General features: G+C 40.4%; 1 protein-coding gene across 1 annotated transcript; it reads left to right on the plus strand.

Moving 5' to 3' along the window:
- The first annotated feature begins 1,505 nt into the window (after positions 1-1,505).
- Positions 1,506-2,453, plus strand: LOC101545069 (olfactory receptor 1J4-like). Its single transcript, XM_004613546.2, has one exon. It carries the CDS (start codon positions 1,506-1,508, stop codon positions 2,451-2,453), a length of 948 nt encoding a protein of 315 aa, XP_004613603.2.
- The last annotated feature ends 14,761 nt before the right edge of the window (positions 2,454-17,214 follow it).

A 17,214-nucleotide genomic window follows, 5' to 3' on the forward strand; every position in this document is an offset into this window, starting at 1 on the left:
CCTTGAACAATCTCTTCCACATTCTCAATTTGCAAACAGGTATCAAAGTTCAGCCATGAGAATACCGAGTCTGAGAGACATAGATTTGCTCACCAGCAAGGTGGAGAAATTTCCTGAGTTTACCCATGGTCCGCATGGGGGAGTTTCGAAATCCTAACTCAGTGATGTGGTGATGTGTAATCTTTGCTTTCCTTTATGTCTCTGATGTTATCTCTCCATGTCGTCCAAGATTTCTGCATTTATTAGTTTATTAATGCTGTTTGATTTTTACAGTATTTCTCGATGGCATTTGTGAGTAAATGGGACCCATCTTTATGTCCACAAACACTCAGGAGTCTGTCAATGATGGTCATGTTACTGCATTGAGGAGGCAGGATAGGGTACATTATTCCTCTGGGTAAGTATACAAACTTGTTCCCTTGATTCCGGTATCTCAATTGGCAAGAAATGAACTAATCTACAGTTTGGAATGGCAATGTTCGTCTCTTATATACCATTACTATGGTAAAGAAAGGGTATCTCAGTCTCAATCACAATTCTATATTGAGATTTTAAATTGAAAAATGTTCAATATTCAACTGATCTTTCAGCTCTGTCCCTGGAAAATAATAGGTGTGAAATCTACAAGAGGGTTAATATTCCTTCCTATAACTAAATGTTTTTGTCATAAATATCCAAGGTTCATAAATCTCCAAATTTTGGGACAATACTTATAGAAGGTTTATGAAATAATCCTGTCTAAACAAGTATCTCACATGGTGAACATGGTCTGTTTCTCTTTTCCTGGTGAAGGACTATAATAATCAAAAGCTTAATCCTATAAAAATCAACAGTTGTCTATTATATATAGTCTATTAGATTATTGTGATGTCTCCTCACATGATCAGTCACTATTCACCTTAGAGAATTTGGAGATATAGAACCAGTGCCACTGAGCAGTTCAGTCTCTAAGAAATATTTGCCATCCTGCTGTTTATCTTAAGTGCAAAGGAAATCAAAGATTCCCTCCTTCAACTATGTTGAGTAATGTCACCTAGCAGACAGGACATGCTAAAAAATTAGGAATAGGAGAGTCATTGTGTTGTAATTAAGAGACAGATTCCGGTTACATACACGTTGTCATTCCTTTCACTGCTATGTGTAGGATCGATGCAACTTTGCACACTGAAATATTATGAGTTTGTACACTCCTTCAGCAATGAGACTTTTATTTCTTGAATACTCTGATGTATAGAACTTTCTGTAGTGCTTTGTACAGAGCATGAATTACGTTGTTATTGAAATCATTCTTCCAGGTAAAGAAAAATACCTTATAAATTGTGTAGATGTTATGTATTATTAGAACCTGAATGTTACATGGTGATTCATGCATACATACATGTGAGTTGTGAACAAAGAATAGTTTAAAAATAACAACATTTTCATGTAAAAACTGTGTTACTATAATATGGCTACTCAGGTTCTGAACATTTCCCTCTCTGACTTTCAGAATAAAGAGGAGCATCATGAAGAGACAGAATGAGACCAGAGTTTCTGAATTCCTCCTCCAGGGTCTCCCTATACCACCAGAACAACAGGGCTGGTTCTTGATGCTCTTCCTGGTCATGTACCTGACCACTGTGTTGGGGAACCTGCTTATCATCCTACTCATCAGGATAGACTCTCGCCTCCACACACCCATGTACTTCTTCCTCAGTGTCTTGGCCTTCAACGATGTGTTTTTATCAACTGTCACGGTTCCCAAAATGTTAGTGGACATGCAGAGCAATCGCAAGTCCATCTGCTATTCGGGGTGTGTTTCTCAGGTATATTTTTTACTATTTTTTGTTTGTACCGACGATTTCCTTCTTGCAGTGATGGCCTATGACAGGTATGTAGCCATCTGTCACCCACTCCACTACACCATGATCATGAGGAAAGAACGATGTATCTCATTAGTAGCTTGGTCCTGGCTCTTCAGTTTTTCACATTCACTGATGCACACCCTGCTCTCGATCCAAGTGTCCTTCTGTGGTGATATCACCATCCCGCACTTCTTCTGTGAACTAACAGCATTGCTGGAGGTAAGCTGCTCAGACACTTCACTTAATAATCTGGTCATATTCATTGAGGGAGGAATGATTGCAATTATTCCATTCACTTTTATTATGGGATCATATATCTGCATATGGGCCACTGTTCTGAAAAATCCTTCTGCTAAGAAATTCTTCAAAGTTCTTTCTACCTGTGGTTCCCATATTCTTGTTGTAACTTTATTCTATGGGACCATTGCAGAAGTGTACTTTTTCTCCTCACCAGCCATGTCCAGTGCTAAAGAAATAGCAGCTTCTGTGATGTATATGATAGTCACTCCCATGCTGAACCCTTTTATTTACAGCCTGAGAAACAGAGATATAAAACAAGCACTAAAGTTGTTTGCTAATAAGATATGTTCTTTGCGTCAAACAACTTAGTCTGAATGATATAAAAATATATACAAATGAATAAGGAAGCTATTATACAAGAATTGGTGTTCTGAGAGCTCAGATAAACCTGTTTACACACACACACACACACACACACCTCAGAGAGATTGGTATTCCATGTCCCACTCTGCTGACATAAGACAGCTTTTATTAACCAGACTGACCAGTAATGAGAATGTTAAAGGAAGAGAGGCTTGCATAAATCCTGTTTTCAATTTTATTTTATTCAGACATTCCCATTATAAATTTTTAATGTTTACTTTTCATTTCCTCTTAAGTATGGATTCATACCCTTCCTGACAATCTCTCTATCGCCATCAGATGACTTTTTTATCAGTTCATCCCAACCCAAGAATAACTGGATTCCTAGGCTCTCCAGAACTGGAGATGGCCCCTATTATAATTGTACAGTTTTGAATAATTCCATTTTTGGAAATTATTTTCAGAACATAATTTTGAAAACTTTATGTCTATAATATAAAGATATACTGCTTCAAAATTAATTTTGAGGTGGTATCAGAAATGTTTTCTGTCTTGATCGAGGTGACTAATGTATGCGTTACTTGTCTAAATATTGAACATGATATGCTTTTTAGACTTATAAACTTTCTTTATGCTCTGACACAACAGTATGAAGGAATTAAAACAACCCATAACTTTTTGATTGAAAGGTTCTTATGAAATATCTACATATATGTAAATTACATAAATAATGGAACTTTTGTATTATACAATAGACATATGTAAAGTGTGAGATATAAAAATAATTCACACAAATAAATGTAGACACATATGTGAGTATATTCATGCATAACCATGTAAAGATATAAATTACTATCTTTATATCATTTATACATAGATAAAAAATGAGTCCCCTTGTAGTGGTGATCAGATGTTTACATTTCTCCACTAGAGGGTATTTCTCCACTAGAGAGTAAGTCAAAGACAAGACAAATAGCAAATGATTCCTCTCTTATATGAAGTAAAGTTATACATAATAACAAAATTTTAAAAGTAAGCACTGGTGACAGATCCTGATAATCTAGCTGTAGAAGTAAATTGAGTTAGAGTGACTCTGGTGAGAATGGGTGAGAAAGGATCTAGAGTCGGTGGTTCAATGACACTCTGCTTTAGAGTTTGGTGTGGAAACATGTATCCCTGGAACATTACTATTAAGAGTATTATAAATCACAGTACATATTTAAATTTAATTTTTAATAAATTATGAAGAAATATTTTGTGTGTTTGTTTATTAGTGAGTCACTCTGCGGGTACAATTAGAGTTTCATGCTTATGTTACAGTCATACATTACTCGAGTACCCATCCTTTCACCAGTGCCCATTATCCTCCTCCGACGGCCCCAGGGTCCCTCCCACCCCCCATATCCTGTTCCCCCAACCCCACCCCGCCCCTGTGACAGAGAATTCCTTTTTGTTCTCTCTCTCCTTTTGGGTGTTATGGTTTGCAATGGAGATATTGGGTGGCTATCGTGTTCAATCTATAGTCTGCTTTCAACCCGTCTCTCCCATCCCAAGTGGATCCTCCAACCACACTTTAGTTGGTGTTCCCTTTTCTATCTGAGCTGCCCTTTCCCCCAGCAGGTGAGGCTGGCTTCCAAGCCACGGAGCAAATCTCCTTGTATTTATTGCTACTATTCTTAGGTGTTAGTCTCCCACTCTGTTGTTTTATATTCCGCATATGAGCGCAATTTTTCTATGTCTGTCTCTTTCTTTCTGACTGATTTCACTTAGCATGATACTTTCCATGTTGATCCACTTATATGCAGAGTTCATGACTTCATCCTTTTTGACAGCTGAATAGTATTCCATTGTGCAGATGTGCCAAAGATTTTTTCACCAGTCATCTGTTCTCTGGCATTCGAGTTTCTTCCAGATTGTGGCTATTGTAAACAGTGTCACAAAATATATATTTTTAAATAGTTCATTCATGTACATACAAATGAACGTTTGAAAGAAAATTTTAGAAAATTATTTACTTGCAACTGTACAGAAAGTATAAAAAGAAATAATTAAATAATTTAATGTCTATATGGAACAAATTAAATTTTAGACATTTCTTTCAATGAATAAAAATTAAAAGAATGCAGGCATATAATGAAATACAAGATTTAAGTTTAAAATACTTAGAAGGAACGAAAATGGTGGCACCAGCAGCACCCTCCAACCTGGAGATAGGACTTTTTAGTGACGTAGCCTGTAGGTGGTCCTGGGAGGAGGGGCGTTACCTGCAAGCCTTCTGCCCAGATATGATCCAGAGCTGCGGCTCGAGAAACGGACCCTCTGCTCCTAAAGACTTTGATTGAGAGGTCTTCTAACCCATTTTAGCACCCAAAGCGGCTTCTCGCAGCTGTGCATCTAGACTGTGAATGAGCTAAAATATCAGAAACCCAAAACCGCGCAGCCGCGACAGAACTCTGTGAAGACAGAGTCTTCACTCTCAGCAATGAAGAGAAATTATTAAATGATGCCTTTGCAGCAGGCCTGATTGTTGGGAAAAAAATCCAAACAATAATAGTGAGTTCTCTATTGAAATATTGAATGTACTCAAAGTATATAGAGAATAAAGGGAAGATCATTAGCTACTCAGGTGGAGGGTGGATGGGAGGGGGGTATATTGAGGTTCTTGGTGGTGGCACATGTGCACTGGTGAAGGATGGGGGTTTAATCAGTATATGACTGAGACTTAAACCTGAAAACTTTATAATTTTTTTCACGGTGATTCAATATAATAAAAACTTAAAAAAATAATAAAATAAAATAAAATACTTAGAAGATATGTGTCAGAGAATCCTTTGGTTCATGATAAGTACAGACTTCTAAAGATTTATTGTAAGCTGTGTGCCAGCAATTCTAGTATGGAAAACTTGTAAATCATGGGCCTAAATCATTTTTTAATTATTTCTAAAATAAGAAAATACATTTTATTTCCTTAAAATAGAATATATTTGTGAGGGCCCCGCCCTGTCCAGCAGGTAGGACCCTTTGTGGGGCTGAGGAGGGGACGCAGCCGAATGAACAGACGCAGAGACAGAAGGAGGAGGAGAAAAGGAGAGAGAGAGCTTTATTCACTGGCAGCTACAGCATTTTATACTTGCCTGCTGGGAGGCAGGTAGTGGTATGCATGCCCGGACCCAGTACAAACAGTAGTCAATCACAGATTGTGACATGTTCATGTATCATGTCAGGCACGGGTATCGGCTAGTGGAATGGTAAGGTCAGTAAGGTCAGTAACGGCGACCTTGTTAGAGAAGTTTTAATTAGGCCCCTGTGTAAGAAGTGCCAGGCTCTCTCTTACTTGAAGATAAGAGCCAGGATTGAAATATGGCTTCCTACATGTATTTTCTTATAGAAATACAGAAATCATAATTTATAAAAGGAAGTTTTGAAATTTGGGCTGATAAAATCATCATTATTTCATTCTGAGTAACACTGTTAAATAATTAAAGAATAAGTCAAAAAAGGGGTGGGAATGCTTCTAAGTAATATATGAAATCAAGGACATGTATCCAAAATATATGAAGAACTCTACAGTGTGGTGTCTTTTAATAGAATTACTGAACTCTCACCTTTAAAACTGTACAAAAAAATTTCAAGAACTCACAATAAAAATATGGTTTTAAATAGTCTAAGAGGGGCAAGAGCAAAGGTTCTCAATGCATTTTCTCTCAATGGAATGAACATCTCCGATTGCAGCAACTATATGTACCTGGGTTGAGAATTCAACATGAGGAACAACTTGGCGCCAGAACTGCACAGGAGAAAGAGAGCAGCGTGGAACGCCTTCAAGAGCATCAAAGAAGTGTTTAAGAGGATGAAGAACCTCTGACTCCAGGCACATCTTTTCAATTTTTTTAATTTTTAAAAATTTTATTGAATCACCATGAGATAGTTAAAAGCTTTCATGTTTGGGTTACAATCTCACAATGATCAGACACCCATCCTTCCACCAGTGCACATTCCCCACCACCAATATCCCAGGTATATCCCCCTTTCCCATCCTCCCCCTGCCTCCATGGCAGACAATATTGCCCATACTCTCTCTCTATTTTGGGGCATTATAGCTTGCAACACAGACACTGAGAGGTCATCATGTTTAGTCCATTATCTACTGTCGGCATGCATCTCCCATCCCAATTGGTTCCTCCAGCCATCATTTTCTTAGTGATCCCTTCTCTATTCCATTTTCCTTCTCCCCTCTGCTCATGAAGCAGTCTTTCAGCTATGGGGCAATCCCTCTGGATCTTGTATCTACTGTTCTTGGGTGTCAGCCTCATGTGATGTTATTTTATACTCCACAAATGAGTACAGGCACATCTTTTCAATTCCACCGTTCTTCCTGCACTAACATAGGACTTCAAAGATCTGGGCCCTCCGAAAACAGGATGAGAACACTACTCGGATATCCCATCCCAGAAAGGAATGGAAAGAGCTATGCTAGGAGTATCACATCTCACTCAAGTGGGAGAAGGGACCTGGACTTCTGACCTCCGTCGATGGTCAAGAATCAGGGACGCGGCCCTTGGCGCCATCTTGCCACAGCAGGCAGCAGTGAAGAATCTGGATCAGCAGGCACCGCAAGCCAGAGAATGCTCCGGACCCCAGACCAGGCCAACAACACTGGGGTGCCAGACAAAGAAGGTGCAGAGTCCCCGCCTTCTCCAGATGGAGCCCCGGCGACACTGAGCTTCTACTAACACGGCTCCAGTATGTGGGACTGGGATATTTCTCCAAACTGCGCGGCCGCATAAGCAGCCACGCAACCTTTCCTGATATACAAAAATATGCTCAGGAATGGCTCCACCACCCCTGAGCGTCCATTATTCCAGAGGCACAGAAACCAATGTCAGAACGCAGCTGCTGCTGGCAGATATACTCCTGGACTCTGAACTAAACTACAGCCCCATGCAGCCCCGGGAGGGAAAGGGTTTCCATCCCTCAGCCTTTCCCCCTTCGTGTCAGCATGGCGACCACCACCATTCAGAAACAATTGAACAGAGAAGTAGGAGCTTGCAGTGATGGGTCACATGGGGAATCTCGCGATGGATGGGGAGGGCAAAACCAGCCTTTCCTCCTGCCCAAATGATACCCTAAGCGGTCGCCCATGGACAGCTTCTCTGCTCCTGAACAGCCATGACCCCAGAGGCACACAAACCAATCTCGGAATGCAGCGGCTGCTGGCAGAAATACCTCTGGACTTAATAGCAAAATCCCAAAACTCCTGGGCGGCTGCTTTCGGGACCATGCAACATCATATGCTCTTTGTTATCGACAATAGAAAACATACAATCTAATGATGCCATTCTGACAGGTCTGATGTTGGGGGGAAAACTTCAAATAATGATAGTGAGTTTTCTACCTAAAATTAAATGTAATCAAAGTATGGAGAGAGTAAAGTGAAAATCATCTGACACAGGCAGAGGGGTAGTGGGAGGGGGATATGCAGGGGTTCTTGGTGGTGGAACATGTGCACTGGTGAAGGGATGGGTGTTTGATCATAGTATGACTGAGACTTGATCCTAAAAGCCCTGTAACTGTTCTCACAGTGACTCAATTAAAAAAATAAATAAACTAAAAAAGAAATATCAGGGACGCTATCTCATTTGCCAAGACATCAAAAATCAGATGGGCCAGACATGTAATGCGATTCAGAGATGACTGCTGGATTAGAGCTGTTACCGACTGGATTCCACGGGACCTCAAAAGACCGCGTGGCCACCCAACAGCGTGATGGTCAGCCTTCTTCATCAAAGCCCTAAATGAATTTTTTGAGGCTCTTCCTGTTCCTGGAGCGAGCAGATATCATTGGGCTACACTAGAACTCGACAGGGACAAATAGAGACGTTACTGGTGCCTGCTCGAGCAAATTGAAGATCAACAGTATGACAAGTGATACAAGTGAAAAGGGGCAAGAGATATATTACTGAGGGTGGGTGCTTGCTGTGCTTTGGGTTTTCCATGAGTGAACCCTGAGCTCAGAGCTATGAGCAAGCCCTGAGCACCCTGGGATGTGGCCACCAAATAAGCAAGAATTTTAAATAGGCAAAGGATTGGAAAATATTTTTGACATAGTTAGGTGTTCAGTACACCAGTGATTATGGTAGCAAAGTTATAAAGCTATCACTACAATTTACTGTAATGTTGCGATTATAAAGTCAACTCATAGTAAATGTTGATCACACCTACGAGAGTGTTGATTTCAACAACAGTGACCTCCAAAAGTTATCTGAGGGCATTCGAACTCTTATACAATATTTTCAAGGGTGGGGAATGGTATAATGAGTACTAAATTGGAGAGTCCTTTAAAGTTCTAATCAAATATGTACCACATGATACAATTCCTTCATCTGAAATGTGGAACCATAAGACAGAAAGCTAAGATCCTTTAAAAAAGTAATTTATACAGCTACAACCTAGCTTTTGTAGACCCAAACCAGAAACAAGAAAAGGCAAAACAACCTTTGAATATACCCAGTGTGATAGATATCAAAATAACACACCAGTGAAAAGCTTAGGGATTCCATAACATGTACTACTGTCATTCCATTAATATAAATTCTAGGGAAAATTACTCTGTTTGATAGAAATAAACTATGAGTGGCTCCTGGCAAATGTGAGGATAGAAATACCTTGCTGAACAGGATTCCAAAGAAGAACAAGGTGATTTTCAAGTTGGAGCCTCTTATCTTCAGTTTGATTGAACCACTGCTTTGATGAATGAACACATATCCAAAATTCGCCACGTTGCACATTTTCAATACCTGCAATTACTGCCCTGAAACTCAGTGCTTGACATCAGTCTATCTCCTAAACCTAACTGGGTTCCTTCTGAGCCAGACCTGCCCCTCCCTGCCCTGAAACCCCAGACAGCCACTTGCCTGCAAGCCTGGTGACCCCACCTTCTTTCCTGTTCCACTGCATCCTCCCTTAGGACAGGGAATGGCCCTGTCAGTCATCAATCTATCCCCTTAATCCAAAACCTTAGAGACACACTGGCATCCTTGTGAAAACATTACTACCATACACCTCTTCTATAAGAGGCAGGTGGGATGTGGTACTTCTATTTCTCAGTCTCTTGACAACTTTCAATCTCGGTGAGCCCAACCTAATAACTAGCTGACAATTTTCTGTGCCTACTCAAATAACACAGCATGATAAGGAAAATAACATGAACCACAGATATATTATCAGTATCAGCTTTTTAGAAACAACTCAGCAGATCAGTTCTCAAGTAACTGGGAATCTTAATCTCCACCATTAACACCCACAAAACTTGAAGGACAATGGGGTAACCAAGGAACTCAGCTGCAGTTGAAAATAGTAATAAAAACCCAGGCAAGTCCCCAAGCCCATCAAAACGCTTGACCCAGGTCGATGAGGATCTAAAATCAAGACTCACTGTATTGGCAATCAAAATTAAGCAAGAACTTGCCAGTGAAATTGAATAATCAGTAGATAAACAAATTCAAACAAACTCAAGGAAAAACTTTCAGAGAATGAGATATGCCACACAAATGGAATTGAAGGAGCTAAAGAACACATTAGCAAGTCATAGTAGCAAAATCTCACATTTAGTTGAACTTGAAGACAAGATACAGACCAGAGTTGAAAAGGTGGTCAAAGAGAAAAGAGAAGCAAAAGAATGGAAGAAAACATAAGATACTTAGTGTACAAAGATGAGAAGAATAATCTCCAAATTACAGGAATACAGGAAGGTATGGGAGGGGGTGGGAACAAAGGGGGACAAAAGAGTTCTGGGAGAAACAATATCTGCAAACATACCCATTCTCTGCAGGAACACAGATGCAGATTCAAGAGATAAAAAATCTACCAAACACTGAGCACCCCGCGCTTCCCTCCCCTCCGGACTGCCGGCCCCAAGCACCGCCGCTATTCTGTCTTCGGGCAAAGGTCTGTGACGCTCCTTCTACTTGCCCTTCAGGACCCAGCCTGCTCCCCGGCCCTGAGCACCCCGCACTTCCCTTCCCTCTGGACTGCCAGCCAAGTGGCCGGCACGCCGACCCCAGCCGGTTGACCGCTGCCAGGTTGTGGGAAAGGGGCATGACTTAATCATCAGGGGGCATGGCCTAGAAAGGTGGGCATGGCCTCATTACAGGCGGTTGCCGCTAACAAGGCGGCAGATAGTTTCATCAACATCCTATCCAAGACCAACATCCTAGCTATTCACAAGCAGTAGGACAATAAAACACAAGACTTCACATAAGAATTGAAGGAAACATCTCAGTAGGAGACCAGGTTCTACAACCAGCAAGTAAAAAGGCAACCACTATTAACTGAGCCTATCCACAATCCTTTTTCGCAACAAAAGGAAACAGGGATACTCATCTTCAAGTGCCCTCTTTCATACCACAACAACAACATGAAGAAACAGCGAAAATCCCCAGTGCAAGCAGAGGACGATCAGAGAAGTCCGGAAACCTCAATGGGCGTTTCCTACAAACTTGACCTCTCTGATAAAGAATTCAGAGTTGAAATCCACAACATGTTCAATGAACTCAATGCAAAGATGGACAACTTCAAGGAAGACCTGGCAGAAACAATACAATAGACAGCTGACAAAATACGGGAAGAAATGAGAGCAGAAATAAAAAACCTTCAAAAAGAAATGAAGGATTTGGTACATGAAATCAAAAACTCTCTGGCTGCCATCAACAATAGGATGACTGCAGCCGAAGACAGAATCAGTATGCTTGAAGATGAGCTGCAAGAGGCATACAGGCAACAACAAACCATGGCAAGAGACCTCAAATAGCTCTAGCCAGAATCAGAGTCCTAGGGGATGATTTCAATGGGAACAACATTAGAATCACTGGACTACCAGAACCACAGGGAACCAACCCCAACGAATAAGACACAGTCAAACAAATCATTGCGGAAAACTTCCCACAGCTGGACAATGCGGGCATCCAGATTCAAGGCGACCTAAGAGTGCCAGCTAAAAGAGATCCTAACAAAAAAACACCAAGACATATCACAGTCGCAATGATGGACATCGTTCAGAGAGACACAATACTGCAAGCAGCAAGGTCCAAGAAGGAAATTGCATAAAAAGGAGCACCCCTTAGACTCACAGCAGATCTATCAGAGGAAACCCTCCAAGCTCGAAGGCAATGGTGGGATATAGTGAAAAAACTCAATGAAATCAACGCTTCACCAAGAATACTTTATCTGACTAAACTCTCATTCAAACTAGAAGGAATCATACATTACTTTGGGGATAAACAACAGCTCAGGAACTTCATAGACTCAAAACCAAACCTAAAAGAAGCACTAAAGGTGCTATTGTAAGACAAGAACAACCCCTACAAGCACAACAAACCCTTGCACAAAGATGGCACAAAATCCCATATCAATAATCTCCCTTAATGTCAATGGTCTGAATTCACCTATTAAGAGACACAGACTGGCAAAATGGATTCAGAGACTCAAACCAACCTTCTGTTGCCTGCAAGAAACACATCTGAATAGCCAGAACAAACACAAACTCAAAGTCAAGGATGGAAAACAATACTACAAGCAAACAACTCCCTCAAGAAAGCTGGGGTGGCATTACTAGTATCGGACAACATAGACTTCAGGTTGAAAAAGATTAGAAGGGATAGTGAAGGCCACTTTTTATTAATCATGGAATGTGTACATCAGGAAGAAATCACACTACTAAATGTCTACGCACCCAATGAGGGACCAGCTAAATACATACAACAGCTGCTAAGAGACCTTAAGAAGGACATTGTGAGCAACACAATAGTAGTTGGAGACTTCAACACTGCACTGTCTCCTCTGGACAGATCAAGAAGATTTAAACTCACCAAGAAAATACTGGCTTTGAAGGAAGAAATAGAAGAAAAAGGGCTAATAGATCAATACAGGGCTTTATATCCCCAAAAAAAGGAATACACATTCTTTTCCAGTGCACATGGAATATTTTCCAGAATAGACCATGCGCTAGGCCACACAACATACCTCAACAGAATCAAAAAGATAGACATTGTGCCAGCTATCTTTTCAGACAATGATGCACTGAAGATAAAACTTAATCGTGGACAGATGCAGAAAACCAAATCAAACACCTGGAAATTAAAAAGCTCAATATTGAACAATGAGTGGGTCAGGAAGGAAATCAAGGAAGAAATCAAAAGGTACCTAGAAACAAATGAAAATGAAGACACGAGCTACCAGAACCTGTGGGACGCAGCTAAAGCCATTTTAAGGGGAAAATTTATAGCTCTGAAAGCAGATCTCAGGAAGGAAGAAAGGGCCCACATAAATAACTTGATTTCACAGATTAAGACGTTAGAAAAGGACCAACAAAAGGAGCCCAAACCAGGCAGAAGGAAAGAGATAATAAAACTTAGAGCAGAAATTAACAAAATGGAAACCCAAAAGACAATCCAAAAGATCAATGAAACCAAGAGCTTGTTCTTCGAGAAAATAAACAAGAATGATAAACCACTAGCAAGACTCACAAAGAAAGAGAGAGAGAACCCTTATAAGCTGAATCAGAAATGAAAAGGGGGACATCACAAAAGAAACCAATGAAATTCAAAAGATCATCAGAGACTACTTTGAAAATCTATATGCCACGAAACAAGAGAACCTAGAAGTAATGGATAAATTCCTCAACTCCTATAATCTCCCAAGGCTGAACCAAGAAGACCTAGAGTACCTGAATAGTCCAATTAACATCAAGGAAATTGAAATGGTAATCAAAAGTCTTCCCAAAAACAAGAGCCCAGGTCCAGACGGATTCACTAGCGAGTTCTTCCAAACATTTAAAGAGGACCTTTTGCCTGTCCTTCTCAAGCTTTTCCAGGAAATTGAAGAAACAGAAACCCTCCCAAACAGTTTCTGTGAGGCTCATATCTCCCTAATACCAAAAGCAAACAAAGACACCACAAAAAAAGAAAACTACAGGCCAATATCCCTGATGAACACAGATGCAAAGATCCTCAACAAAATATTAGCAAATAGAATTCAACAAGTCATCAAAAAGATCATACACCACGACCAAGTGGGATTCATCCCGGGAATGCAAGGATGGTTTAACATCCGGAAATCAATCAACATAATCCATCATATCAACAAAAGAAAAGATAAATATCATATAATCATATCAATAGATGCAGAGAAAGCATTTGACAAGATCCAGCTTCCGTTTATGATGAAAACACTCACCAAAATGGGTACAGAAGGGACCTTCCTCAATATAGTCAAAGCCATTTATCACAAGCCTATGGCAAGAATTGTCCTCAATGGGGAAAAAATAAGAGCCTTCCCTCTGAGAACAGGGACGAGACAAGGATGCCCACTCTCTCCTCTTCTGTTCAATATAGTACTGAAAGTACTTGCAATAGCGATTAGGCAAGAAAAAGATATTAAGGGCATTCAGGTAGGAAAGGAAGAAATCAAGCTCTCACTATTCGCAGATGATATGATACTATACCTAGAGAACCCTAAAACCTCTACCACGAAACTCCTAGAAACAATAGACTCCTATAGTAATGTTCACGCTATAGAATCAACACCCAAAAGTCCATGGCTTTCTTATATGCAAATAATGAGAGAGAAGAAAGTACCTGAGAAAAGCAATACCGTTCACAATTGCACCTCAAAATATCAAGTACCTCGGAATCAGCTTAACAAAGGAGGTAAAGGACTTGTATAATGAAAACTGTAAAACACTACTTCAGGAAATAAAAGAGGACACGAGGAAATGGTAAGACATCCCCTGCTCATGGATTGGAAGAATTAATATTGTCAAAATGGCAATTCTCCCCAAAGCATTGTACAAATTCAATGCGATCCCTATAGGGATACCCTTGTCATTCTTCAAAGAAATGGAGCAAGCGCTCCTGAAATTCATATGGAACAATAAGCCCCCAGGAATAGCTAAAGCAATCCTTGGGAAAAAGAAAATGGGAGATATCAACCTCCCAAACTTCAAACTCTACAACAAAGCAGTAGTCATTAAAACAGCATGGTATTGGACCAAAGGCAGAGCTGCAGACCAATGGAATAGGGTTGAATACTCTGACATACACCCCCAAATATATGATCATCTAATCTTTGATAAGGGAGCAAGAAATGTGAAGTGAAGCAAGGAAAGCATGTTTAACAAATTGTGCTGGCAAAACTGAACGGCTACATGCAAAAAAATTGGGCTTAGACCTCAATCTATCACCATGTACAAAAATCAGATCAAAATGGATTAAAGACGTCAACATCAGACCAGAATCCCTAAGGTACATTGAAGATAAGGTCGTCAAAACCCTCCACGACATTGAAGCCAAAGGTATCTTCAAAGCTGACATGCCACTGGCCAAGCAAGTGAAAACAAAGATAAATAAATGGGACTATCTCAAACTAAGAAACTTCTGCAATTCAAAAGAACCAGTGACCAAAATACAAAGACAATCTACAGAATGGAAAAGGATATTTATGCAGTACCCATCCGATAAAGGGTTGATAACAAGGATATACAATGCACTGGTTGAACTCCACAGGAAGAAAACTGCCAACCCTATCAAAAAAATGGGGTGATGAAATGAACAGAAAATTTTCCAAAGAAGAAATCCAAATGGCTGAGAGGCACATGAGAAAATGTTCAACATCACTAATTATCAGGGAGATGCAGATCAAAACAACAATGAGTTATCATCTCACACCACAGAGACTGGCCCACATCCCAAAAAACAAAAGCAACCGGTGTTGGCGTGGATGTGGGGAGAAAGGGACTCTCCTTCACTCTGGTGGGAATGCCGACTGGTTCAGTCCTTTTGGAAAACAATATGGACGATTCTCAAAAAGTTAGAAATTGAGCTCCCATTTGACCCAGCAATACCACTCCTGGGACTATATCCCGGAGAGGCAAAAAGGTATAGTAGAGATGACATCTGCATTTCCATGCTCATTGCTGCTCTGTTTACAATAGCCACAATATGGTAAAAACCTGAGTGCCCGAAAACAGATATTTGGCTAAAGAAACTCTGGTATATTTACACAATGGAATACTACGTAGCTGTCAGAAAATATGAAGTCATGAAATTTGCATATAAGTGGATCAACATGGAAAGTATCATGCTGAGTGAAATGAGTCAGAAAGAAAGAGACAGATATAGAAAGATCGCACTCATACGTGGAATATAAAGTAGCTGAGAGGTACAAGCTTACAATGTTGCGATTCCTGGCAGACATTTCTCTGGACTTAGTTACTAAAATACTAAAATACAGAAATCCAAAACTATGCTGCTGCTAGTGCGGCCTCCTGACCTCATATCTCTTCATTCTCAGCAATGGAAAACAAATTACCAAATGCTTTCTTTTCAGCAGGTTGACTTTAGGGGGGAGAAACTCAAAACAATAATCGTGAGTTTCACTTTATTGATTGACCGTGAGATATAGTTACAAGCTTCCATATCTGAGTTGCAATCACACAATGATCAAACACTCATCCCTCCACCAGGGCACATTCCCCATCACCAATATCCCCAGTATAACCCCAACTTTCCCACCCTCCCACTGCCTCCATGGCAGACAATATTCCCCATATTCTCTCTCTGCTTTTGGGCATTATGGTTTGCAATGCAGATACTGAGAGGTAATCATGTTTGGTCCTTTATCTACTTTCGGCACACATATTCCATCCCGACTGATTTTTCCAGCCAACATTTTCTTAGTGATCCCTTCTCTATTCCAGTTGTCCTCTCTCTGCCCACTCATGATGCAGGCTCCCAGCTATGGAGCAATCTTCCTAACCTTTCTATCTACTGTCTTTGGGTGTCGGTCTTGTGTTATGCTATCTTGCACTCCACAAATGAGTGCAGTTCTTCTATATCTGTCCCTCTCTTTCCAACTCATTTCACATAGCATGATTATTTCCATGTCTATCCACTTTTCGGCAAATTTCATGACTTCATCTCTCCTAACAGCTGCATAGGATTCCAGCGTGTATATGTACTAAAGTTTCTTTAACCAGTCGTTTGTTCTCGGGCACTTGGGTTGTTTCCATATTTTGGCTTTTGTGAATAGTGCTGCAATGAACATATAGGTACAAATGTTATTTCTACTGTGCTTTTTTGCATCCTCGGGATATATTCCCAGAAGTGGTATTGCAGGGTCATATGGAAGCTCAATTTCTAGTTTTTGAAGAACTGTCCATATTATTTTCCAGAAAGGCTAGACCAATTGGTATTCCCACCAACAGTGGAAAACCATCCCTTTTTCCCCACATCCATGCCAGCACTGGCTGCTTTTGTTCTTTTGAATGTATGCCAGTCTCTGTGGTGTGAGATGATATCTCATTGTTGTTTTGATTTGCATCTTCCTGATGATTAGTGATGTGGAGAATTTTTTATGTGCATTTGGCCATTTGCATTTCTTTTTGGGGGGATGGGGGTCACACCCAGCAATGCACAGGGATTACTCCTGGCTCATGCACTCAGGAATTACTCCTGGCAGTGCTCAGGGGACCATATGGGATGCTGGGAATCGAACTCGGGTCGGCCACATGCAAGGCAAATGCCCTAACCACTGTGCTATCGCTTCAGCCCCCATATTTCTATTTTGAGGAAGCTTCTGTTCATTTCTTCTCCCCACTTTTTGATAGGGTAGATTTACTGCCATTTATCCTCAAGCTCTTTCAAAATATCAAAATAACAGGAATTATTTCTAACACCTTCTATGAAATTAGCAATACACTGTTATCCAAAGA

The sequence above is a fragment of the Sorex araneus genome, chromosome 1 (genome assembly GCF_027595985.1).
Source record: "Sorex araneus isolate mSorAra2 chromosome 1, mSorAra2.pri, whole genome shotgun sequence".
NCBI classification, from domain to species: domain Eukaryota; kingdom Metazoa; phylum Chordata; class Mammalia; order Eulipotyphla; family Soricidae; genus Sorex; species Sorex araneus.